At 37.2% G+C, this 24,301-nt stretch overlaps 2 protein-coding genes and 1 long non-coding RNA gene across 4 annotated transcripts; 2 read left to right on the forward strand and 1 right to left on the reverse strand.

Annotated features, from left to right (window-relative positions):
• The first annotated feature begins 12,515 nt into the window (after positions 1 to 12,515).
• Positions 12,516 to 15,299, forward strand: LOC118439322. The gene is made up of 3 exons (XM_035860558.1): positions 12,516 to 12,723; positions 13,215 to 13,315; positions 14,131 to 15,299. Exons 2-3 carry the CDS (start codon positions 13,259 to 13,261, stop codon positions 15,124 to 15,126), a joined length of 1,053 nt encoding a protein of 350 aa, XP_035716451.1. The 5' UTR covers positions 12,516 to 12,723; positions 13,215 to 13,258; the 3' UTR covers positions 15,127 to 15,299.
• Positions 15,300 to 15,454: 155 nt separating this feature from the next.
• On the reverse strand, positions 15,455 to 16,364 carry LOC118439323. The gene is made up of 2 exons (XR_004837351.1): positions 15,821 to 16,364; positions 15,455 to 15,735 (listed from the first exon to the last, which is right to left on the reverse strand). It is a non-coding gene; the product is annotated as an uncharacterized LOC118439323 (long non-coding RNA).
• Positions 16,365 to 17,529: 1,165 nt separating this feature from the next.
• On the forward strand, positions 17,530 to 19,002 carry LOC110860744. 2 transcript variants are annotated; one of them, XM_035860619.1, is made up of 3 exons: positions 17,530 to 17,890; positions 17,962 to 18,054; positions 18,694 to 19,002. In XM_035860619.1, exons 1-3 carry the CDS (start codon positions 17,665 to 17,667, stop codon positions 18,963 to 18,965), a joined length of 591 nt encoding a protein of 196 aa, XP_035716512.1. In that variant the 5' UTR covers positions 17,530 to 17,664; the 3' UTR covers positions 18,966 to 19,002. The 2 variants fall into 2 exon arrangements, with proteins under 2 accessions (XP_035716512.1, XP_021965533.1); XM_022109841.2 differs by having other exon boundaries at positions 17,536 to 17,890; positions 18,362 to 18,931.
• The last annotated feature ends 5,299 nt before the right edge of the window (positions 19,003 to 24,301 follow it).

Genomic DNA, 24,301 nt, shown 5'->3' on the forward strand with positions numbered 1-24,301 from the left:
TTTCGAAAAAACTCATACGCCGATTTATACTCCTTCCAACCGCGCAGCACTTATCACAACCATGGTAGCCATTATGCCCTTTAATTGCCTTCACAAACGACTTTGCCGGCGCGTCGCAAACAAAACACTGTATTTTAAATTTGTCTTTTGTTGTAATTTGTTCTGCATTGACATCCGCAACTAATTTTTGAAGGTATAAGTTGACATTCTCTGGTTTCTTATTTCCACTATAAACTCCAATCACAAATGGATTGAAATTTAATCCACCAAAATATCCCAGTATTGGCCAAAATGATAATGAACAGCTTTTGAAAACTTGAAGACCATCAATATTGATTTGAAGGGGGATTGAATTTAATGTCGGGTGTAGCTTTGTGACCTGCTGAGTATATGTCTTCAATCCAAAATGCACATATTCTCCAGGGACAACTGTTTCTGTAGGGGCGTTAAACTTCACGGGCTTGATAAGAGTTCTGCTGTCTGACGGAAAGGTTTTAAAACAATCATGGGTACCTAGGATTTTTAGAAGTCCAGTTAACTGACTGTGATTAATTGAGTAGTCAAAGGCCCAAGATTTTATGCTTTCTAGGGTTTCAGTAGAGGATGAGGTCACTTTTTCACAATTTTTATAATCACTTTCATCATCACAATCTGAAAATTGGATGGAATTGTCACTAGAACTTGTGGAATTAATATAACTTTCCTCGTGATTATCAATTCCCTCCTCGGACAAACTATTTATTAACTGATCTGGTTCGTGTAACTGACTACTTGATTGATAAGTTATACCAACAGATATTTCGTTAGTTTCTTTTTTTGCAAGTTGTTGTAATCTCTTTTTACCTACTATACTTTTTCTCATTTTTATTGTAAACAAATTCTACTTAAAAAATTACCTTTTTAACAGAACTTGATGTCCACGCCGCTACACTCCAACTTGCACTAATTGAATATTGCGGTTCAGTTTCAACTTGGACCATATCCTATTCATGTCATATCTCGTGATATGTCAACGACATCATAGTCTGATGTCGTTACGATATCATATAGATATCGCAAACTGATGTCGTTTTTAAATCATGTAAATGACGTGCTGGAGACATGATCACTGATGTCGTTCCGATATCAATATGACAATCGATTCCTGATATCAGGCAATATCTTAGAATGATCTTGTTCTGATATCAGATCGATATGGAATGTTGCATGGGAGGTGGTCGACCCAACTGCGATAACGGCTGTTTAACCCCTTTAACTTTTTAAGCGATTCCGTATTTCATTCATAAATTAATACTCCGAACTTCAAATTTATATTTTCATAAATTATATTTTCGAGTAAACCTCGAACGTGGTTCTAACCTACCTACTACTGCCATAAGTTTTGACTACTAAACAAATTAATGTAGCGGACTCAGTTTAGTGAATTTTAAAAAACGAACGATATCATGAGAAAGCCTATTAAATTCCCTACAAAATATACCGGGCACTTTTCAAAATTTCCTCCTTTCGAAGCTACAATAGCCCAAAGTCTAGATATCCACATCTCACTCGCGGTACGCACTCATTCCAAGGAATATTAGTCTCATTTCTAAGCGACAGATTTTTTCTCGGATTCCAAACTTGTGTGGTGTTTAGCACATGTATCTAGCTTCAGTTTGGACCACATATCGTATTCCAGAAGGTTGAGGTTCGGCGACAGTGAATTTTATTCTTGATCCGAAATGGAGTAAGAAATTTTGGAATTTTACCCCATTTTTACTATTTTGGCCTTATCAGCAGGTCCTGAGCCCTGCTCGAATACTTAGCAGCTATTTTTTAATAGATTGTGGTCCAGTGGTTCTTCCATTCGCTCGATAACTTCAAAAAATACTTTTTGACAAGAAATTTCACCCCCAGAGGAAGACAATTCACTTTTTTGACCAAATCCAATCTACGCCGAATAAAAAAATCACAGAATCTGGATGGTGGGTCCGATTAATATTTTAAAAAATTTTATGAATAATATGGACTGGTGGGGTGTGGACAAAGTGCTTTTGCTAATTTTATATGACCTTTATTGTGAAAGTTTACTTATCTTTGAAAAATACTTATTTCCATTTTTCAAGCGCGTACCGCATGATCAGTGCCCGGCTTTCAAGGGTCCTATTTTTACTTGGCGTGAAGTTAGCAAGTGTTTCTTTTCACATCTTAAAAACATAAGTCCAAGGTCGAGTTTAGGGGCCTGGGACGTAGTTTTACTTGGACCGTTCATTTGTAGGGAAATTTTTCTTAGGATCCGGCGTGAATTCAGCCGAGTTCAGGTTTTGTGCGCCTTCGTGATTTTTTGTGACCTTTTTGACCGTTCCCTTCAATTCGGTTTTCGGTTATCAACACTGCCAATGTTAGTGGATCATTTTATGGTATGGTCGACCATCTTGCAATTAGTTCCGATTTTTAATGATTTATTGAAAAATGCCGAATTTTTATGTTTGCAAAAATGTTTCTGAAAAATTGCAACACGTCGATTTGTCCGATCTGTCATTTTAGCACCTTGTATCACAAAAAATTTCGAAAGATGGTTTCTGATAGACAATTGCATGGGGAATTCAATAAAAAATAGTACAACTGGCTAACGTAACTGCTACTGATGTTTTTTGCGCGCGGAATGCTTGAGACAGAATATATGGCAGTAATAGGTAGAAACACGTGCAAAACCTGAAGTTATAGCATTTTAACAGCTTTAAGCTTTGGTCGAAAATTGTATAAATGCGTATTTTGAAAAATCATACATATATATGTACATATGTGCGGTCCGACTTGTTCACTAAGAAAATGCGTATCTTGTCCATGAATAGATAAAAATTTGTCTGGTCAAAATCCAGTGCAAATGTTACAGTAAGGTTGGTCGTGAAGGCTTTCGCCAAAACTGCACAACTTTGCAAATGGGTGGAATCGTTTTATCTCATTTCCTACGAATGTAGTAAATATTTTGTTCTGGATTACATGTAGAAGTAGATAGTGATTTCCTATAATTTTTAGAATAACACTAGGCTTCGGTTACAAATTTACAATTAATAGGCATCTTCATATTACGTTGACAGATAATCCCTTAAGTTAGCATATTTATTTCCTCAAAGAATTAGAGAAGATAAATTTTTTAATTAGTTTGATGTTTTTCGTGAATTTTTCTGTTAGGCCATTGTTCCTAAGGTTAGAGCTTTTAAACCTACGATACCCACATACCGTAAAACCACTATTTATAGCCCTATTCTGATTATAGCCGGTCTCTAATTATAGCCGGGTCTCTATTTATGGGTTCCCATAACGTCTCTGTATTCCCAGCCTCTCATCTTTAGCAAATCTACTGGTGTACTTATCGGATCTTTTGTTAATTGATAAAACTGGAAAATCATTACTCAAATTGTGTAAGTTGAACTTATATTGTTTCAAAATTTAAAATTTGAAATCCAAATTATAACCAAAACAGAATTTAGCCGGGTCTCTATTTATAGCCGGTCTTCAATTATAGCCGGGTCTGTGACACTGAATTTTGGATTTCAGTCCCGGCTATAAATAGAGTATTTACGGTACTTAATTTTTCTACCGGTCTAGTGCACAAAATATTATTTTGAAAAAACGGTGAAAAACCGGTTTTTCACCGGTTTTGGTGGGTGGGAAACCGGAAAAACCGAAAACCGGTTTTCAGAAAAGGGTCCGGTTTTGAATTCCCTAATTATAAGCTGGAAATGTCTGACGGCAACGGAAGTGTTCCGCAACGGAAGTGAAAGTAAAGAAAGTCATATTTCGAATGGCGCGAAAATTCAAAGGTAAAAAAAAGTCTGATTATAGCTGTCTTGGGATGATTGTTTTATGTTGGTTATCAACTCCTAGATAACCACCATCAAATATGAGATAAATATTCAGAACATTTAGAATATTCGGAATATTCTGCTTAATATCAAAACATGATTTTCTGTACTTTCTCTTCTTCTACGGAACGTTGCTAACACTCCGACAAATATTTCCAGCTTATAATTTACGCCCGGCGGGAGACGGGCTTATAAGCTTGTTTACAAATAATTGGATATTGTGCAAATTATTTGAAGGTTTGAACAAAATTTAGAAACTTGGTTGAAAATCTCAAAATCTAAAACTTGGTTGAAATTTTGGATGCTTTGGATTAAAGGTTTGATATTCGGTTGGACATATATCTATATTATATAATTTCGAAAAGTCCGTCCCGTGAAATTTTCCGTGACATTCCTGCATTCTGATTGGTTGCCGGCTTTCTGGGTGAACCAATCAGGAAAGAGATAAGATTTCTGATTATGATTATGAATATGATTCTGAGCATGATTCTGAATATGATTATTCATATGAATATGATTATGAATATGATTCTTAATATGATTATGAATATGATTCTTAATATGATTATGAATATGATTATGGATATGATTACGAATATGATTATGAACATGATTCTAAATATGATTATGAATATGATTATGAATATGATTATGAATATGATTATGGATATGATTATGAATATGATTATGAATATGATTATGAATATGATTATGAATATGATTATGAATATGAATATGATTATGAATATGATTATGAATATGATTATGAATATGATTATGGATGTGGACCTGGACAATCCCAATTATGAATTACAATGGACAATTATGAATCCCAAGGAACGCTAAGAAATTCCTATGCAATGTTATAAAAAATTCCTTAGCAACGTTAAAAAAATTCCTTAGCAACGTTAAAAAAATTCCTTAGCAACGTTAAAAAAATTCGTTAGCAACGTTAAAAATTCCCTAGCGACAGTAAAAAAGTTCCCTATCAACGTTACAAAAATTCCCTAGAAACGTTAAAAATTCCCTAGCAACGTCAACAAATTCCCTAGCAACGTTTAAAAATGTCCTTAGCAACGTTAAAAATATTCCGTAGCAACGTTAAAAAAATTCCCTAGCAACGTTAAAAAAATTCCTTAACAACATTAAAAAAATTATATATGGCCTGTCTTTAAGACAGAGCAAGGCCAAGCGTACTGTGCAAATCCTTTTCGCGTCGATGTCACCGAATTTAATTAAAAAAATTGTAAATTTAATTCCTGGTGCAAGGATATATATAACATTACGATTTTTGAAATATGTGCATCTAACCCCCCTTCAAAAATGGGGGAATAAAATTTGGAAAAATGAGAAAGTCAATGCACACTCCGTACAGTAAGAATTAGACATCAACTTGTATTTGACATTGTAATTCCCACTTGAATGCGAACATTTTTATGCATCCAGAGTTTCAAAATTTGAAAATTCGCGGTTTTCCTACATACATATAAATCCTCAAAAAACTCATGGTTCCCACACTTTGCAGTCTGACAACCTAATGCCAGATTTTTCTCCTTAGAAAGACGAACATTTTAAGCTTTTGTTGTCAGACTGCAAAGTGTGGGAACCATGAGTTTTTTGGGGCCAAAGTTTCTGGGGGAGGAGCTTATTTTTGCAAGACCCGTAACAAACTATTGTCACTAATGAGAAAATGAGACATATAATTGCAATTAAAGAGCTTATTCAAATTTGTGATAAAAATTAGCCCCAAATTTAAAACTTAAGCTTTTCTGAATTTTTAATCCCCGTCAACAATTTGCAGAGAATGAGAAGTGCGACAGACCACCATACGGCACTGTCGCAACGAGAGCCAGCGGTGGTGGTGGATACCCACCAGAGTCCGAGTCTCACTCTGCTTTTTGCTAAATATGGAAACGAGTTTTGTAGTACGCTTGGTCTGGTTTTCATCTGGATGTATACGTAAATGACAACCTGAACGAGCTTAAATTATTTACGAATAATGCAAAGTACATACATACATAAATACATAAATGTTTTGTAAATTTATGTATTAATACCATGGACGCAAAACTTATAACTTAAAATTATGACGTACGTAAATATGTACATATGTATAACTTATAATTCTAATTATACTTGACTTATAACTTATAAGTTATAAAATAAGTCATACATCACAATTTTAAGTTATAATTTAGCTCATGACTAAACTTGTAATTTTCAAAGTTACATATAACAAAATGATGCATACTGCATGTATGTTAAATTTTCTGATATGGATTTATGTATTTGTTTATTTGTGCCCAAAACAAATTGCAACTAGTAAAACGTGCAATCATGAGTAATAAATTATTCACGGTCTAATTTTGAGACGGTTTCCTGTAACAAATTTTCGGCCAAAATTCCCGGGTTGTTTACCTAGTTATAATATTCCTCAATCTATTATTAAATCAATACTTAATATTAGTCGTGATATCACCCGTTGTAATGGAAATGACTCTAGTAGATATAGGACCTCCTAGCTAAATATCTATCTCGGAGTAAATAACGAGAAGAACCAGTAGAAGGATTTTTTCAAAAATCTAGTTTGAAAAATAATTCGTGAAGTATTTAGAACATAAAATGCATACCAATAATTTGTCTGAAAACAAAAAGGTATCGAAATACAGATCTTTCATAAGAATATAAGTATCTATCTAGCAATGTTTTACATTTCTCTGTTCGCATTAAATTTCCTTGTCTTATCATCATTCAGTACAATCAATCATTTTCACACGTCCAAAAACAAGAAAATTTTAAACTTTGGCGCCATGAGTACACCCCTCCTCCACAATATCATTTTATCCCACCCCATCCACTCGAGGTGTCACTGGCACTTGGCGTTCCAATCGATCCAAGTTGAAAATTATCATCAAACAGCCATCCCACTTGTGGCGGCAGTTACGTTATCAGCCATACCAAATTTTTACAATGACAACTGGAACAACTACATAGAAATGTGGAATGTTACCGCTAACTTTAATAATTGGGGATCCGTTCAAAGTTCCCGGTCTACGTGTAGTTACGTTTTACTCTATTTAAACAAGGAATCCACCTTTGACGAGAATTTCTCCGTTCGTTTCAGCAAAATTGTTCGTTTCGTTGGAATCAATTTTGTTGGAAATTTAAATCAATTGTTAGATCCACCATACACCCAGTCGGAAATTCGAACTAGACAAATTTCTGGAATAATTTTGATTCTTTCTTTTTCATTGGAAATTTCTGCCATGAAATCCGATGCGTATAATATCCACCCGTTTTACAATCCGGTCATAAATTTTGAACCTGAGGTACTCAACTATGTGGAAAACTTTGCAATATTGTTCTTACCAAGAGATAATTACGACATCACAATTTGTCTCCACCACCAGCTATCGTTTCCTTACTTAAAGAACTTTCAATGTGAAAAAACGCGCCATAAATTTATTTTTGCCGCCTTCACAAGACTTCGCGTTCCACCACAGTATTGGCATTTTGATGGACAGCGGCTCAATATGGATCGCTATTTAGCGCTAAGAAAGGAGGGCGATGATCATTGGACAGGATTTTCAGAAACTTCGCGCTATATCATGTACCAAGTTGTAAAATCGGTGAACGCATCGCTAGTCTGGGCGTTCCCTTGTGTTCCAAGGGAATCGGGAAATTCAAATTTAACCGTAATTTATTACCGAGATGAATGTCTTTATCCGGTCGTTTCGTACGATTTACCGCGTTTCCAAACCAACCACCGATACACGTCGACCCATGAAATCGTCTTAACGACGGTGGACGCTTATCAGTTTGTGACATGTTACACGGAATACGAATTAAGCTTCCGGTTTTATTTAAGACCGTTTCATCCCCAGGTTTGGATATCGATTGGGACGACACTTTCGAGTTTGGCGGTAATTGTCTCGCTGTATTTAAAACTGGCGGGAAATTTAAAATTCCCGGTGCTGATATTCTTCTTGGGGTCCGTGTTCGAAGAGGGTTACCCAATACCGGGAAAACTTAAAAATTTAAGCATATTTCGGCTTCTGACGTGGCACTGGTGCCTGTTCGCCGTTGTTTTAACGAACTGCTATACCGGCGGGACTATTGATGTTTTAAACTCGAAATTAAACCAGGTAACGCCAACAACGTTTCAGGACTTGGTCTGTTCTCAAAAAACGTTACCGAGCGAGGCGGGTAGAATTAAATTAATCCGGGACGCGTTCGGATACCCGGATAACCCCAAGTTTGACAAGGATTGTTTCGCTTTATACTCGTTCCCGCTCACGTATGACATCGATTATCAAAAAATGGACCAGTACACATTTTTTCGTTCGGTGTTAACCAATTTAATGTATCGAACCATAATACCGCCAAATTTGAATGAGGCGCTGTACACATTTATAAATTTTAGGCACCGCTATTTCCCTAAGTTGGGGCAAGGTGAGCACAATTTGCGGAGAGCTTATCATAAAAATATTGAAACCGTAATACAAAAAGATTTGCTGACTTGTGGAAAAAGCGTTTTTATTGAAAAGTCCAAAAAATTGGTGCCTTATCGAGAAAAATTGAATAAATGGGTAAAATCAGATAAGTTAAAGATAAGCAGGGATAAAATATTGGAGACTTCGTACTTGTGGAAATTTGATGTTCCGAAAGAGTTCGATGTACCGAGAAAATTTGTGCGATTATTAGAATCTGGAATTTATGGGGAGATGGACCAACTAACTTTGCGGTATGGGAAGAAAGATGACAATTTTTCAAGGAGGGGGAATTACCTGGGGGGAGGGGAAACAAGTGATTTGAGCGGACCGCCATTAAAGTTGGGGAGCAGTATTCAGACCGTTTTTTACATTGTGTTAATGCTTCTGGGTGTGGCGTGCGTTGCTTTTCTGGTTGAAGAGACGATTAAAATTTAATCGTCTCTTCACACCAAGCCTGCCATATTTAATCATTAAATATGGCAGGCTTGGTGTGACGAGAATTTATAGAATTTTAGAAAATTTAAATTAAGACGAAATTTATTCAGCGATTAGCGTATTTACAAAGTAAACATTTCATAAATTTAGCAACTATGAAAAGGGTGAGGAAATATTTCAAGTATTTTTTTTCTGGGGTTTAAACATTAATAAACTAGATGAACAAATTACGTAGAACAAATAAGCATAATTAATAAGTAATAATAAACTAATTGCCCATCAGGTAACGAAATGTGACACCACAAGCTCATTGTGACACTGTTCATTCCACTAGTCGTTATAAATTATTTGAAGTTGAGATTTTTCAAAATTTATCAATTGTGCATAACATATTGAAAAGGGTAAATCTTCACATTTAAACTTTTATAGAAAAACATATATTAAAACAAACATAATTTAATAATTTTAAACTGGAATTACTAAAAACTTAATTTTAATAAATAAGCATATATTCATTAATTAAACAATTGGATAATTCATGGCTACAAACTTTTCGTAAAAGTCGGTCTAGATAGGTATTCGTCGAATTTTAGTATAAAATCAAATTTTCAACTAGTCGCTCCAAAAACGATTTCCCTTGAAAAATCCTAAACTTTGAGACAGTCAGGTTGTTTGACACCATCAGCTTTAATATCTTCCTCTAAGACTCTTCACTAAACTGGACACAATATCAGGACCAATATGCAAATCTTAAAATCTTATCAGCCAACGTGACTTATCAAGAAATTTAATCATGATAACTTACCCGAAGGTAGGAAATGAAGACCTCGTCCATCTCATTCATCGCGAGGAGTAGTTCCTTAAAGAGATCCAACTCGTACACTGTCAGATCTTGTTCTATATGTTTTACATTGCATCCCGTAATTTTCAAAGTTTGCACGCCTAAGTTTGAGAGAAATTAAACAAATAAATAATGTCTTTAAATTATTATGTCAAGTAATTTAACACATTAGTGAAAGTACATTGAGGGTATTAATTACGATTTACGAGATAACATGCTATGTTCGCATCACAACAGAATTTTGAAAAAATACTGGGATTATCATTACGAGTTCGCATCATTGGCAACGTTCGCAAAAAAAATTTTGGCTTTAAAATTCATTTGCGAAAACTTGCACATATCCAAGGCTTGTATTCAGTTCGCATTTTTAATAAATTGTAATGCAATGCAAATGCATGAAAACCCGTGATATATTTTTTTGTGAACTTTATTTTTTGCGAAAGCTACAAACTCGTAATCAATACCATAATTATATTGCTTTGAATAAAATATTAACCAAATAATCTACTTAGTTTTTGATTTTTCGTGATTTATGCATTAAAAATAATTTCGGAGTATAACGAAAATTAACATCCAACGTCCTTAGAATGTTTGCAAAAAAAATTACTAAGCTGAGCCTGATTACTAAATTGGCGAAATTGGAAAGAATATGTTCAAATAGGGGTGCGGACGCCACCTATGTGCTGCAAATGTAATTTTTTGATGCCAGGATATGTGGATATGAGTGGTGGGATGTATGGCACCCACCACTCACTCTGTATGAGAGTTGCAGCCACCACGTTTGGCAGAAAATGCACGAAATCGTGTGTGCTTCCAAAATCTCACTTTTTCATCTGTTTTGCGGTGGCTGGTTTTCAAATACACTTTCTAGGAACTCTAAATGTGTTCAGTTAGAGTCCTCGCAGGAACTAGAGAACAGATGTTGACTGGTTCGCGGGCTCTGACTCCTTGTTTGGGACCGTGCATGGTGGATTTTCATGAACCACCGAAATATTTATGGGATTTGAATTTATTTTATTTTAAAAGGGACCCTATCCCTAATTATGGAACTGAAGATAATTACTTTTCCAACTGTCATGTTCACTAAAAATATGTCATGCGCTTTATGCCAGCTCCTTTTGCATGAGACCTAGAGTCCATATACTTATTACGTCATCATTTTAGTGAGTGGGTTGTTTCATCCATCCATGAGGTCTTCCTACCTATCCCATGTTAAAATTCCTTCTCCCCTGATGCATGCGCATGCGTTGTGTCCGTGGGTGCTAAAATCGAGAATTCTAGATGACGCAAATGAAGCAATATACGGATGGCCCCACGTAAAACCAACATTCTCTTTGTGTCCATGAAAATTTCTCGCGTGGATAATATTTACGATGCAGGGTTTCCGTTATCCTTATTGTTAGTAAAAAAATGGTTGCTAAAAACCAGATTGACCAGGGAGGAAAAGTGGGGAAAATACAATTTTTACCATCCACCCAAAATTAGGAAATAGAAAAATAGGAAACCCTCGGTCTTTATTGATATGATTCAAAATATGGGGTGGTCCATAAATTATGTCACGCTGAGGATGGGGGGGGGGAGGGATTCGAAGCATCCGTGACAAAGTGTGACATACGGGGAGGGGGGGTTCGGCCGATCCGTGACGTCACGTTTTTCAGGCCTAACTAAATGCAAACTTTAACTCACATCTTAATTCCCCGACTATGACCAAACTAAAGTTTCGCAATTATTTCCAAACTAGCCTATAAGCCTGTCGATGAAAACCAGACCAAGCGTACTACAAAACTCGTTTCCATATTTAGCAAAAAGCAGAGTGAGACTCGGACTCTGGTGGGTATCCACCACCACCGCTGGCTCTCGTTGCGACAGTGCCGTATGGTGGTCTGTCGCACTTCTCATTCTCTGCAAATTGTTGACGGGGATTAAAAATTCAGAAAAGCTTAAGTTTTAAATTTGGGGCTAATTTTTATCACAAATTTGAATAAGCTCTTTAATTGCAATTATATGTCTCATTTTCTCATTAGTGACAATAGTTTGTTACGGGTCTTGCAAAAATAAGCTCCTCCCCCAGAAACTTTGGCCCCAAAAAACTCATGGTTCCCACACTTTGCAGTCTGACAACAAAAGCTTAAAATGTTCGTCTTTCTAAGGAGAAAAATCTGGCATTAGGTTGTCAGACTGCAAAGTGTGGGAACCATGAGTTTTTTGAGGATTTATATGTATGTAGGAAAACCGCGAATTTTCAAATTTTGAAACTCTGGATGCATAAAAATGTTCGCATTCAAGTGGGAATTAGAATGTCAAATACAAGTTGATGTCTAATTCTTACTGTACGGAGTGTGCATTGACTTTCTCATTTTTCCAAATTTTATTCCCCCATTTTTGAAGGGGGGTTAGATGCACATATTTCAAAAATCGTAATGTTATATATATCCTTGCACCAGGAATTAAATTTACAATTTTTTAAATTAAATTCGGTGACATCGACGCGAAAAGGATTTGCACAGTACACTTGGCCTTGCTCTCCATCCATAATTTATAATATAGAAATCGGGTTTAACCAATGGAAACTATGCGTGATGCATACATAAGCATCATTAATACAAAAAAAGCATTCCACGAAAACTTTTCATGAACAAAGGGAACAATATCAAGGGAACGTGCATAAGGAGTGTCACAATTTTTCCTGCAGTGTGCCCACCAATGCTGCACTTATCATTAGAAAGATAACTTGCCCTTTGAAATCGACTCCTATAATTTCTCTATTTCACCACAAAATCCATGATGCAAGGTCCCAAAAAAGGGTACGCTACACAAAAAAAGGGTCGATATAAAATGAAGGGCAGGAAAGTCTAACAATGAACAGTTGTTCTCAAACAGGAAAAAAAGCAGATGGAAATATTTTACACATTTCTTTCCCGTTATTTTAAATAGATTGATGCCGTAAATCTGAATATTATTCTACTTGAATTATTGGTGAGACTTAGAGACAGTTTCAAATACCGAGGCAGTTCACGCAGTCATTCGTAACTCTTAAAATCCGTACATTTTGTAAACTTATTTTACAAAATTTTACAAAGTAAAGAGAATCCCTCTATTCATCGAAGTAAGTTCAAAAAATTTGTAAGTTCATTTCCATGCAAATATTTGTAAAAGTTTGTAACTTAATTTAAGCATTTTGATTATACAAAATTTCCAACTAATGTGTGAATTGCGTCAATATTTGCTATTGAACTTGTAATAAAAACTGAATTACAAAATATGTACAAAGTTATACATATATTTATATAATTATTTACATAGGTACACTCAAAACAAAAATTTGTCGAATCAACACCGCCGGTGTCAATATATGACTTAACCGCCTGGTTACTGTTGGTTACAATTGTGAATCACAATTTGTGATTCCGAGTTATGTTGATTTTGATACCGGTAGTTATAATGTTATGACCGGACGGAAAAGATTTCATTACCACTCGGAATCACAATTGTAACCACGGCGGTTAAGTCATATATTGACACCGGCGGTGTTGATTCGACAAATTTTTGTTTTGAGTGTACTTAACAAATGAATGTTAAAAATTATGTGTGAAACAGTAAAATTGGATCGTTCACACCCCCTGACAAATTTCTCTCGGAAAATGGAATCCCAACTAGAGGAACGAACCCCGCTAGAAATCGCATTAAATAATCCGACCGTAAGCCAAACACATTTAGGATTAGACTTGAATGAATTGAACAATGGGCATACTCTCCATCCACTCAGGATTGAACTTTTAAAGAAATTGAGCATTCTGAGAAACTAATCAAAATTCCTAGTCAGCATTATTTGAGGGAATTTTAGACTGTCAGCAGTGTCGTAGTTTCTCAGAATTCTCAATTTCTGTAAAAGTTCAATCCTGAGTGAATGGAGAGTACTCACGGCAACCTTCGCAAATTGAGGATAGATAGAGTAACAATAGTCTAAACCGGAATTTAGAAATGATTTTCTTCAAAAATTTGCACAATTTGTAGATATGATTTTTGTGAGTGCAACGGTACTCATAATTTGGTTCAAATCCGCCTTAAGCCCGAGGTGGAGGGGCCGAAAGTCGTAAAAACTGCAAGCGGGCAAGCGTATTTCTCGATTATGGAAAAAGATATCGAGATGATACTTTCACCAAAAGATTCGTAATTTTTTTATCTATCTACAACCCGACCGGTTTTGGAAATTCGAAAAAAATTGTATTTTAATTAATTAGCAATGAATTCAATCGCTCCAGAATTTGTTTTACATATCGATACAAATACACATAGCGTGTCACACAAGCCAAATGTAAAAATATGGTATTTTTCAATAATTATGTTTTATCGATTACTCATATCCTCCGTCTGGCCATATTTTGCGAATCCCCTCATGCCACAATTTTTTTGTCTTCGCTATTTTTCTAAACGAATTGCCATGCGAAAAATACTCTGTCCTGACTATGCTCAATGTTAATTTGGCGAGTAAAATGAATTTGCAAACTTGCAGATTTTGAGCGAAATATTCAAACGGATTCATAGTGACATTGATACGGACACCTCCCCATTGAAAACTGCCCGACTAGTTTGCCAATTTTGGAACGACATGGTCCTCTCCCTGGCCAAACTTGAGTTAGAACTGTCCAACTACGAGCACTACGGAGAACAGGACCCCTTTTCCTTCTTCGACTTTTGTTTCTCGGTAGATCACCGACTCGCGAAACGGATCCACGCCACGTCTGGTTACATGGTGTCGGAGAGCGCCGGCCCCCGCGTGTACCACTTCGCCTGTAAGCTGACCCACGTGTGCGATAAATTCAGCGAAATCATGCGAATTTTGACGATTGAAATTATGTATGAAGACTGTTTGAAATATGTCCATCAAATCTTGAAAAATTGCTGTCCGAATTTGAAAGAGTTAGAATTGAAATTTTTTCTTTCGACTCTCGAACGAACTTTGGACGAGCCTTTGCCACCAAAAGCAAAGTTGGAATCGCTCATATTCCATTGCGGGGTGCACACCGGGATTCCTGCTCTCGTCAGTTTTATTCAAGTCGTGGTCAACGCCTCGCCAAATTTAAGGAAGGCAAAGTTTCCAGAGGACATCTTTCCTGACTTAAAAAGTTGTAAATTTCTCAACTCCTTAAAAATCAAACTAACGAAAAGTGACCCAGCCGACATCGCTCGTTGCGCACTAATGCTTCGTCCGATTTCAGGCCGACTGGTCAGCCTACGTTTTGGCAAAGCCTATTCATTAGGGCCTTCTGGGGAACCGGGAAAATTCTGGTTACCGAAAAATATGCGCAAATTGGAAACGTATAAGGCTCCCATGGTCGACGTTTTTCAGTGCGACGAACTCTTGTCACACTTTGAAAAAATGCCCGCACTGAAAACCCTGGTGATTAGACAGATTCGACACGAAAATGGCAGGTTTGCACGAGTTTTTGCAACCCGTTTTCGCCTCGGGGAAGATTTGCGGAGGTGTGAAGAATTTGACAATTTTTGAGATGCTTAATCCCACGCTTTTGGAGGGGTTGAAAACCGCGTTTCCGAACGTGGTGAGGTTGAAGATGGTCACACTCTTAGAAATCCATACTTTATATGACGTAAAATATAACTCGATATAACTTCCAAAGTGCCACTACCCCACTTATAGCGAATCGCTCTCTCTCGGCCACACAGTAAGCCATTTTACCCTGTAACAATATTCACAGGGTAACTGAGCGCCCAATAGGGTAACGACCGTAACCCTAAATCGCGTTGATTATGACTTTACTTTCTTGCTTTGATGACCCCAGGAAAAGTTACTTAAGCGTAGTCGCAGTATTTAGTACTTAATAATATATTTTATTTCACATTCAACATTGCATTACAAATTACCCTTATTATGAACCACTAGTGAGGATATTTGTAAACGCTGGACCCTGTTAACTTAAGAAAATTTTTTAAATGTTATACTAAAGTTTTAAAATTAGTTTTGCACTTAAAACAAAGATATACTAGCTAAGTTCTCACAAATTGTACAATGCATTCCAAAGGCGACCTAAAATGACCTAGAAAACCTGACAATTTTCTTCTGAAATTATTAACAGAGTCTCGTCCGTAATATCGTCATCTGTTTAAAGACAATTAAAATAAAAATTAAACGCAATGTAAATTAAATTTGTGTATAAATTATGCAAATCATGCGAATTTCTTACCCTTCAGCGTCCCCGTCCAAATTGTTGCAATAACCTCCTCGTTTCCTCCATTATTTGCTTATGAGTTAACTAACTAATTAATTAATTATCAATTTAACTAACCAGCACTGACTGGCTGAGCTGCGAGTTGTAATCAGAGCGAGGGAAAAGTCAGCGTCTGGTTTGACCAAGAATATCCTAAATGGGGTTTGCTTACTCTAAATGGTCTAATAGTTTACTTTGTGGTTTAGAAAATAGTGGTTTTACTTCACATTTGGTGACTTTTGTCATTACTTTGAATGAAGTTGACCATTTTACTTCGAATCAAGTGAGGTTTACTTTAAAGCGCATAACGTTCCATTTTACTTCATGAAAAGATATTGCATTTTCTAAGAGTGCACGTTTACCAGGAAGGACGTTCGGGGGAAGGAGACTGGGATGAAGTTGGGCGTGATTCTGAAGGCGTGTGGGGGTTGGGGAGGGTTGAAATGTTTGGATTTGGAGCTGCCAATGTATCGAGAGGAAAGTAAGGACCTTACTTCAGCCCTGTTGGAAGGAAGAGAGGTATACAAAGGTGAGTGCGTGACAACTTTTCAAATTAATTTGGTGCTAAAATTTTCTTAATGTTTGCAAAAGAAAGTGGGATTGGATATATGGGAATTTGCGCAATTTCAATGAGCGTAATTGAGGTCACTAGTTCGCGTTACAACATGCTTGTTTAAAAAATTGTGACTTAATTACTGCCTTGGATATGTGTAAATGAGTTTCGACTCTCTAAAGTTGCTCATATTTCATTGCAGAAGGCGAAAGAGTTTTTGCAAGGCCACCAAACATATACAAGGAATAAGTACGTTCGTCACAAATTTCCAAGACGCAAGATTGTTGTACCGTCAATTGACTATTTATGGCAAGGTGATTTGATTACTGTTACGAAATTTAGCAGAAAAAATAAGGGTATAAAAGTCTTACTAACCGTAATCGACGTATTAAGCCGTTATGCATTTGTTAGACCGTTGTCAAATAAAACCTGCTCCGTCGTAGCAAAAGCATTTCAAGATATTTTAGACACCAGTGGTCGTAAATGTAAATATCTTCAAACGGACCGAGGTCTTGAGTTTAGAGGTGCAGCCTTTCTCAAAATATTAGATATGAATAAAATAAACTTGTTTCATAATCATTCCGAACTCAAAGCTGCCATGATAGAAAGATTTAATAGAACACTAATGCTTCGTCTGAATAAGTTTTTCACATTTACAAATGATACGAAATACATAGACAATTTACAAGACTTTGTACAATCCTATAATTCTTCAGTGCATAGGTCCATAAACTGTCGACCAAAAGATGTAAAGCCTTCCAATCAATTTAATGTTTGGATGAAGAGTTACGAGGATTTGCAGAAGTCAAAGCCGTCTACTCCTAAATTTCGAATCGGACAGTATCTTAGAATTAAGATTCAAAAAGCAACATTCGAGAAAGGTTACGCTTCGACGTTCACCACTGACTTGTTCAAAATTCGAGAAATCGTAAACAGCATACCTGTGACATATAAGTTAAGTGATAATACAGGGGAAATAATTTTAGGTGTATTTTATCCTGAGGAATTATCTCTCGTAAAAATTTGAAATTAGTTCCCGAAAAAGTTTCTCGGAAACCTCTGAATTATGAGGCTTATAATTTTTTTTTTAAATTAGCATTTCCGAACCGGTTTTGAAAATGAAATAAGCAGCTATAAATAAACATAAAATACATAAAAAAAATATCCGAATAAAAATATAAATAGAGGCAATAGTATTTAAGGAGAAAATTTGCGAGTATTATCCGCATTTGTTCGCTGAGTTCGAACCTATTCACAAGTCTATAAGATGGAAAACAATCTGAAGGACTTAGCCTCAGACGACGAAAAAATTACATCTGAACAAGTGCCTGAAGATGCGCCTGTTTCTGCAAATGAGCGACCCAAGCGTGGTAAGCCCGATCTGGATGGGAAAGCCGGTTCTTCGAGTAAACCGTCGACTGCTCAGAAACTCAAAAAGTTCATCTGTAAAAGAAGGAAAATCGAAAAATCTTCACAAGCTCCGTTAGCATCAGGTACTCATGTTTTTCATAGGAAGAATTTTTCCGAATCATTGCTTGGCTAAGGATCGTATATTCATATGTAGGTGTTGAATTTTCATCGTCTGGAACATCTTCATCGTCGGCATCATCATCCGACAACGAAGGGGCTCATGGAACAGACCTTACCGCAGTTTGTGGTATGAGCAAAATTATGCCAAAGCCATTTTTCAAGCCAAGGTTGAGCGCTAGAATTGATGATCACTCGATTGAGTGGTACACCTTAGGCAATAATATCGTTTTAGACATTAAGCTTTGCGGTTACAGATGTACAGAATACTATAATAATCATGTGAGATTCCGAGGGCACTATTTACATGAATTACTTAATTTTTTGAACGAAATACCGAAAATTTATGAAACCCAACTTCCTACACAAACTGCTCCGCTCAAATATTAAAAACTTTGTAAAGGATTAGAATAATTAGTTAATATTTGTAAATGCAGATCTTATGGACCACCTTTTTCCAGATCATTTGCTAAATGGTTGTATCGTGTTTAATAAGGGGTTCGGAGGAAAGTCTTACTTGCAATGTACGACAATCGGTGAAGAAATTACCATCACCATTGGCGGAAATTCGCTTTTTGAGTTCATTTCAATGAACAGAAGTCAGTTTGGCGAGTTTTTGAAAGTGTTGAATGAAATGAAAATCGAGTGTCACAATCTCTTCGATTTGGACGGACCTTTAGACTTAACTACTAGACAATAGGATTTTAGTTAAATATGAATAAAATGTTTCCTGCACACACAAAAATTGTTCAATCTTATTTATTTCTAGGTGATAACGACGGGAAACCTGACGGTATCACTAACGCTCAAAAGGTCTTTTTCGCAGTATTCGGAATTTCACCTACACCAAAACCTGCCGGCACTAATCAAATCGGTTGGCCCGATAGAGGATTCGAACTTAGTGACCAGGGTGCATTTGTGAGGAAAGACTATTTTGTAATGTGCACACTGAAATATTGGTATACCGAAATCCCGAAAATTTTGAAAAGGAACTTTAAGATCATAAACAGCACCGACTCTTTTTCCCAGTATGAAAGTTGACAACGAGTTCTGCCCAGAAAGAGATTCCTGCGACTAGAATTCCCCCAAAAAATAGGTACGCACATCCAGAAAAATGAGACAATTTTAGCGCATCGTCTTCATCAGGGTTGTGTTCGCCTCCCATCGACTAGACACTTTTATTCCCCTCGCTCAACTGAAGCCAGGCGTGTCTCTGAGTTCGAATATCTTGAAAATCCAGCCTCCTCAGTTTCGTGATGATCCCGGTGTCCGTCGCCCATCGCAACACGTTGTCAATTTCTCCCTTAAATACGGCCCGCTTTGCCGTGACGAGGCCCGCGTTGGTGTTCAGCGTGGACGAGGGTGACTTGAGGATAGGACTTTGACCGTGAGCGTCGCTAAGATTGCGATGTGTGACAAAATCCGCGATGGACTCCCAAGAAATGCAGGCGAATCTGGACTTAACTGCGAGTGGGGACATAATCCTTAGAATGATTCACGTATTTTTAAATAAAATTACACTGTTAGAATCTGTCATTTATGTAAGCCTAATACTCAGGACGGATTTTTCATGTGAAAAACTGTTAGCAAGGTGGTAATGAATCATCACGTCCCGAGTGGAAATATGACTTCACCGGCATGGTAATAACGGGGATTACCGTAGAGTCATGAAATATGGAGTTGTTGTGGTAATGATATTTTACCACTCTAAAACAATTACCAATAGGGGAGGATGTTAAGTTTTCCAGAATCCTCCGTTTTGCGGGAAAATACCGTCCTGAGTACTAGGCTTTAAACATTAATTTTTCAGTATTAATTAATACCGAGCTTTGGTATCAAATGACATCAGTCCATACATACTGATGGATTCGCAATCAGGGTTCGGAAAAACCCAGGGTTTTAATCAAGAATTATAAAACCCATGGGTTTTAATGGGTTTTACCATGTTAATTGGGTTTTATTTGGGTTTTAATGGGTTTTATATAACACTTGAAATCTGTGATGCTAAAGAATGGAGTCAATTGTTGATTTGCTCCGAATTTCCATACATTAGAATAGTAATGAAATAAACTGCTTTAGAATGAATTGAGATAACGTCTTCTAACGTATAGGAGATCTGTTTAACTTTTAGAATGTAGTTTTAAGGTAAAACTCAATTAAAACCCAATAAAACCCATTAAAACCCAAATAAAACCCACTTAACATGGTAAAACCCAGTGGGTTTTATTCATTTGTAACCCATTAAAACCCAATAAAACCCAACCCATTAAAACCCAGGTCGGAATACCCTGTTCGCAATCGACATGGTAAAACTTTAATACAGCAATGTATGTATTACTAGATGGTGTTACTAATCAATACTGCTACTTTGGTAGAACCACAAACAGAAACTGCCTATCATTAGATTATTCTGATTTCTAAGAGTTTATCACGTGAAAAAGGTTGATTACCAGCGACTAAAAAACAGTTGACGTCGTTCTCCTCGAGACTCATTCGTTTAAAGATTTTCGAGTACGTGGGATTTTTTGAATGCTTCAGAACTTGGTACGCCGCACCCTTAATGTACTGCAGCCCGATTTCATAGTCGGAATTCGCCAACTCTTCAAAAGTTTCTGGCGGTTGTTCAACATTCGGAAAGGCCAGAAACGTGACGAGTTTGGAGCGATACGCGGTCGCGATGAGGAGACCGTACAAAAGCCAAAAGACAGTGAAGGTCCGTAGGGCTACAGACGATCTGGCAGAATTCGGCGGGGAAGTGGGATCTTGTTCTAACAAAGTTCCCACGACGTATTCAATCAGTTTTCTGTAACACCAGGAAAGCAGAAATCATAGAGGGAGTTACTCCGAGAAAATTTGGCCAGATGGATATTTCTGTATAATCTAGAAGGCGTTAAAAATTTTGCAAGGCGGCAAATTTAATAGAAGTTGACATTTAGAAGTGTAATACTAGTGAAATTTAGATGTTTTGTGGTGTTTAAGAAACTGGCTAACATAAATGCCTATAAGTACTCCTTAAAGGTAAGTACCTCTACCTAAATATTCAACTCTGTGGATAGTAGATTCAGAATTAATAATTTTGATTTCCGTACTCAAAACCCCATGACACATGACTTCCCTGTGGGCTGCCTTCCTGACCAGTTGGCGAAAAAGAAGAATGTCCCCCACCCTACGACCAGCGATCCTCCGACGCAATACCACACCTCGTTCGCCAATGGACGGTACACCGAACGCCAAGTAAAAAAGGGTTGTGGCAAACCCGTCGAGAAAGTCAGCCATTCGTGTGAGATTGCATAACTGTGCGCGACGACACGTGATCTCGTCCACGTTTCTGCCGTAACGTGTCCAATGTCTGCCTTCCCGTAGAGCACGTCGCCCACAGTGCCGACCCATGTCGACCCGTTCACCCCCCGTCCCGCCGCCCGTGGAGGGAAAGTGAGACGAGGTAAAGTTGAGAGTGTCCTCCAACAGGTTGAGGACCAGTTTGTAGTAACCTCGAAGTGGGCCAAAATGCCCGGATGGGGTGTAACCCATCTCGTACACCCAGCGCGTCGAGAGGGGGCTGCTCACCGAGAGAACGGCAGAGTTCATGTTTCGGACCGGGTTGAATAGCAGGGCCTGAAAGGCAAGAGAACAGATATGTACGGTACGCGTAGAGGAAATACATAAGTCGTAGCACGGAGTCTGACGGTACCCTAATAACCATTCCTACAACAGCGCAGGAACACGTAAATCCATCTGCAGAATCAATTTCAGTAAAAATCTCACGTCCCGATCACACCCCGTTACCTCGGTGGGGGCAGGGTGAGTGACCCAACTGACTCGAAAAGTTGATAGAATCCTCACCATGGGGTTATATGCACGGTGCCGTAAACCGATGTCTGATATGTCAATTGATTCATGTTCTCAATTTGCTACCTTAGCTAGTGATTCATCCCCACTTCCGCCCAGCTCTACTCGGTCCGTTCCCCAAATAAGAAACCTCTCAATCCCCAAGCCAGCCCCACACCGGAAGCAAGATCTTGTTCGTCCCTCAATAAATTCCAACCCCACCACCAACCCCGCACGATGCTTTATTCTTTCACCCAAATTTTCCGAACTCAACGCCCTCTCCACCACAGACCCTGAATTTCCCACCAGGACGAAAAAATCTTCATCTTTCTTCACTAAGGTGGGCAGACTTGTCACAACTTTTCCGTAAAACGGGTCAAACTCCGCCTCAGACGAGAAGAAGGCCAGAATAACTGAGCAGTAATTTTGCCTCCGCTTGAAATAGATGTCGAATTTTAGTGGTCCAAAAATTGTGTCCCCGTCAGACCCATTTATGGCCACCAGTCCCCCATGGAATGAGGGAATTACACGGGATGATAGATGGTAAAGCAGAGGGGACAGATCAAACATATTCTGATCGAACGGGGTAACCAGGAGTACAGAACATTTTGAGAGCTGAGGCGAATTTGTGACGAGATTTGACACAAAGTGGCCAAGTTTTTCGGTCGATTCGATAAGTGTGGGGAATCTCAGTACCATGACGATTAAAGGGACGAAATTTGAAAAGTTGAACATTTTTTATTTCTACTCCGGTGGAGGCAAGTTCTCATTTGGAATTTATTTCACGAGTTTTAGTCAATTTCTAGAAAAAGATATCCATCTGCGTAGACATGTACACTCTTAAAAATAATGGGAGCCTTTTACAAATGAATTTCACTCTAATAAGTTCTTGTGTATTTACAAACTCCAGAGTAAACTTTACTTTTTATCAAGCTCATGTTTCTGTGGGTTTAGTATGCATACTCAATTTAGAATTCAGTGTGCCTTTACTTCTCAAAAGAGTAGCATTATTTTTAAGAGTGCTTTGGCTTAATAAATAATATGAGACTGTATATGCTCACGTAGGTAGGTAGGAGATATGAGAATCAATCATTCGTCGGTAATAACTGCGAGTATTTTATTTAGTAGATAAATCCCGTCTTTTTGGGAGGACAAGGTTACGTAAGTCGCTGCGTAAAAATACCGGATTATAAATATGTCAAAGGTTAAAATGGCTACATGTAAATATTTGTCACGAGTATGCACATGCGCTTCTACACGTCACGTATTTTATGATGTATATAAAATTGATGAGTAAGGATGGATGGAAAAATAAAATATGTACGATTGGTTTAAACCAATCGTATTTTATACCAAATAGTAAACTATTGGCTGGGTTGGAGTTCAGTAAATAAGTAATGAAGCGATTGGTACCAGACTAGGGAGAATGTATAAATATGCAATTATTTTCGGAGAAATTAGTGAGTGCACTCTTAGAAAAATGATATTGCATCTTAACGACCGGAGCATACATATTTATACAAGAGACTCGTGTATACATACATATGTAAATATGTATAACTTCAGTAATAAAGGGTATTACCGTATCGTATAGTCTCAACAATTTGTTGATGCGATTGTTGCCCGCAGAGCTAGATACTATGCAATTCCACCGCTTCGGTAATTATTTATTACTGAAGGGTCACATATATACATACATAAATATATTTACATAGGGTAAATCCTCCTGAGCCACAAATTTCAATGCTCTGGTAATAAAAATATTACCGACACAGGAGACAATCTCTTACCCTCAGAAGACAACTTATTATTGTAGAGTTACAACGGGATAGAATTGCATAGTACATATTTATGTATCTCCGCTGGTGAGAATCATTTTAAAAAATATGTCGTTGCAATGAATCTGGTACGAAATTATTCCCAAATCTATCCCAACACGGGAAAATATTTCACCAAATTTTTGACAGTGCGGCCAGACATGTTACGTAATGTCGTTAAGCTTACGACGATTTCGTCGTCAACGGGGTAAAAATTGGTATTGTTGCGAGTAAGGTATCTGTTTTCGTAACAATGCACTGCTTTCACATGTAAAACTCTGATTTGTGTACATGGACCTATTTTATTTTGTTTAGCACGAAAATTTAGCTGGTACTTATTTATATTTTGGTTTGTCTAAATGCGCTAATTTGAGCGGGAGATGTGCGAATTTTAAACCGGCTTCCACCCTTACCCGAGAATTTTTTAAATTCCGTATATTTTCGAATTTTGGCGCCAGATATAAAAATTTGAAAACACGTTTAATCTAAATAATTTACTTGATTTGGTAAAAATCCAGTTGGAATATTTGATAGAAATGTGTATTCAAGTTTCCATAAATTTATAATCTTGTTAGATTATAAAAAACTAGTAAAGATTCTGCGTAATTCAAATTTTATAATTAGATTTTTAATAAATAAAATGTCATTTTGAAGACACATATTTTCAAATTTTGTAATTGGCGCTAAAATTCGAAATGTCACGGGATTTTGGAAACCAGCCGTTGTGGATGG

This window comes from Folsomia candida, unplaced genomic scaffold, assembly GCF_002217175.1.
Source record: "Folsomia candida strain VU population unplaced genomic scaffold, ASM221717v1 Fcan01_Sc034, whole genome shotgun sequence".
Taxonomy (NCBI): Eukaryota; Metazoa; Arthropoda; class Collembola; order Entomobryomorpha; family Isotomidae; genus Folsomia; species Folsomia candida.

Bases quoted from the DNA above. Each gene is read 5' to 3' on its own strand.
- LOC110860744 (XM_035860619.1), top strand. From the start codon at position 17,665: ATGGAAAACAATCTGAAGGACTTAGCCTCAGACGACGAAAAAATTACA. The intron at 17,891-17,961 runs GTACTCATGTTT...ATTCATATGTAG, and splicing joins ACAAGCTCCGTTAGCATCAG to GTGTTGAATTTTCATCGTCT. The intron at 18,055-18,693 runs GTATGAGCAAAA...ATTTATTTCTAG, and splicing joins AGACCTTACCGCAGTTTGTG to GTGATAACGACGGGAAACCT.
- LOC118439322 (XM_035860558.1), top strand. From the start codon at position 13,259: ATGGAATCCCAACTAGAGGAACGAACCCCGCTAGAAATCGCATTAAAT. The intron at 13,316-14,130 runs GTAAGCCAAACA...GCAAACTTGCAG, and splicing joins TCGCATTAAATAATCCGACC to ATTTTGAGCGAAATATTCAA.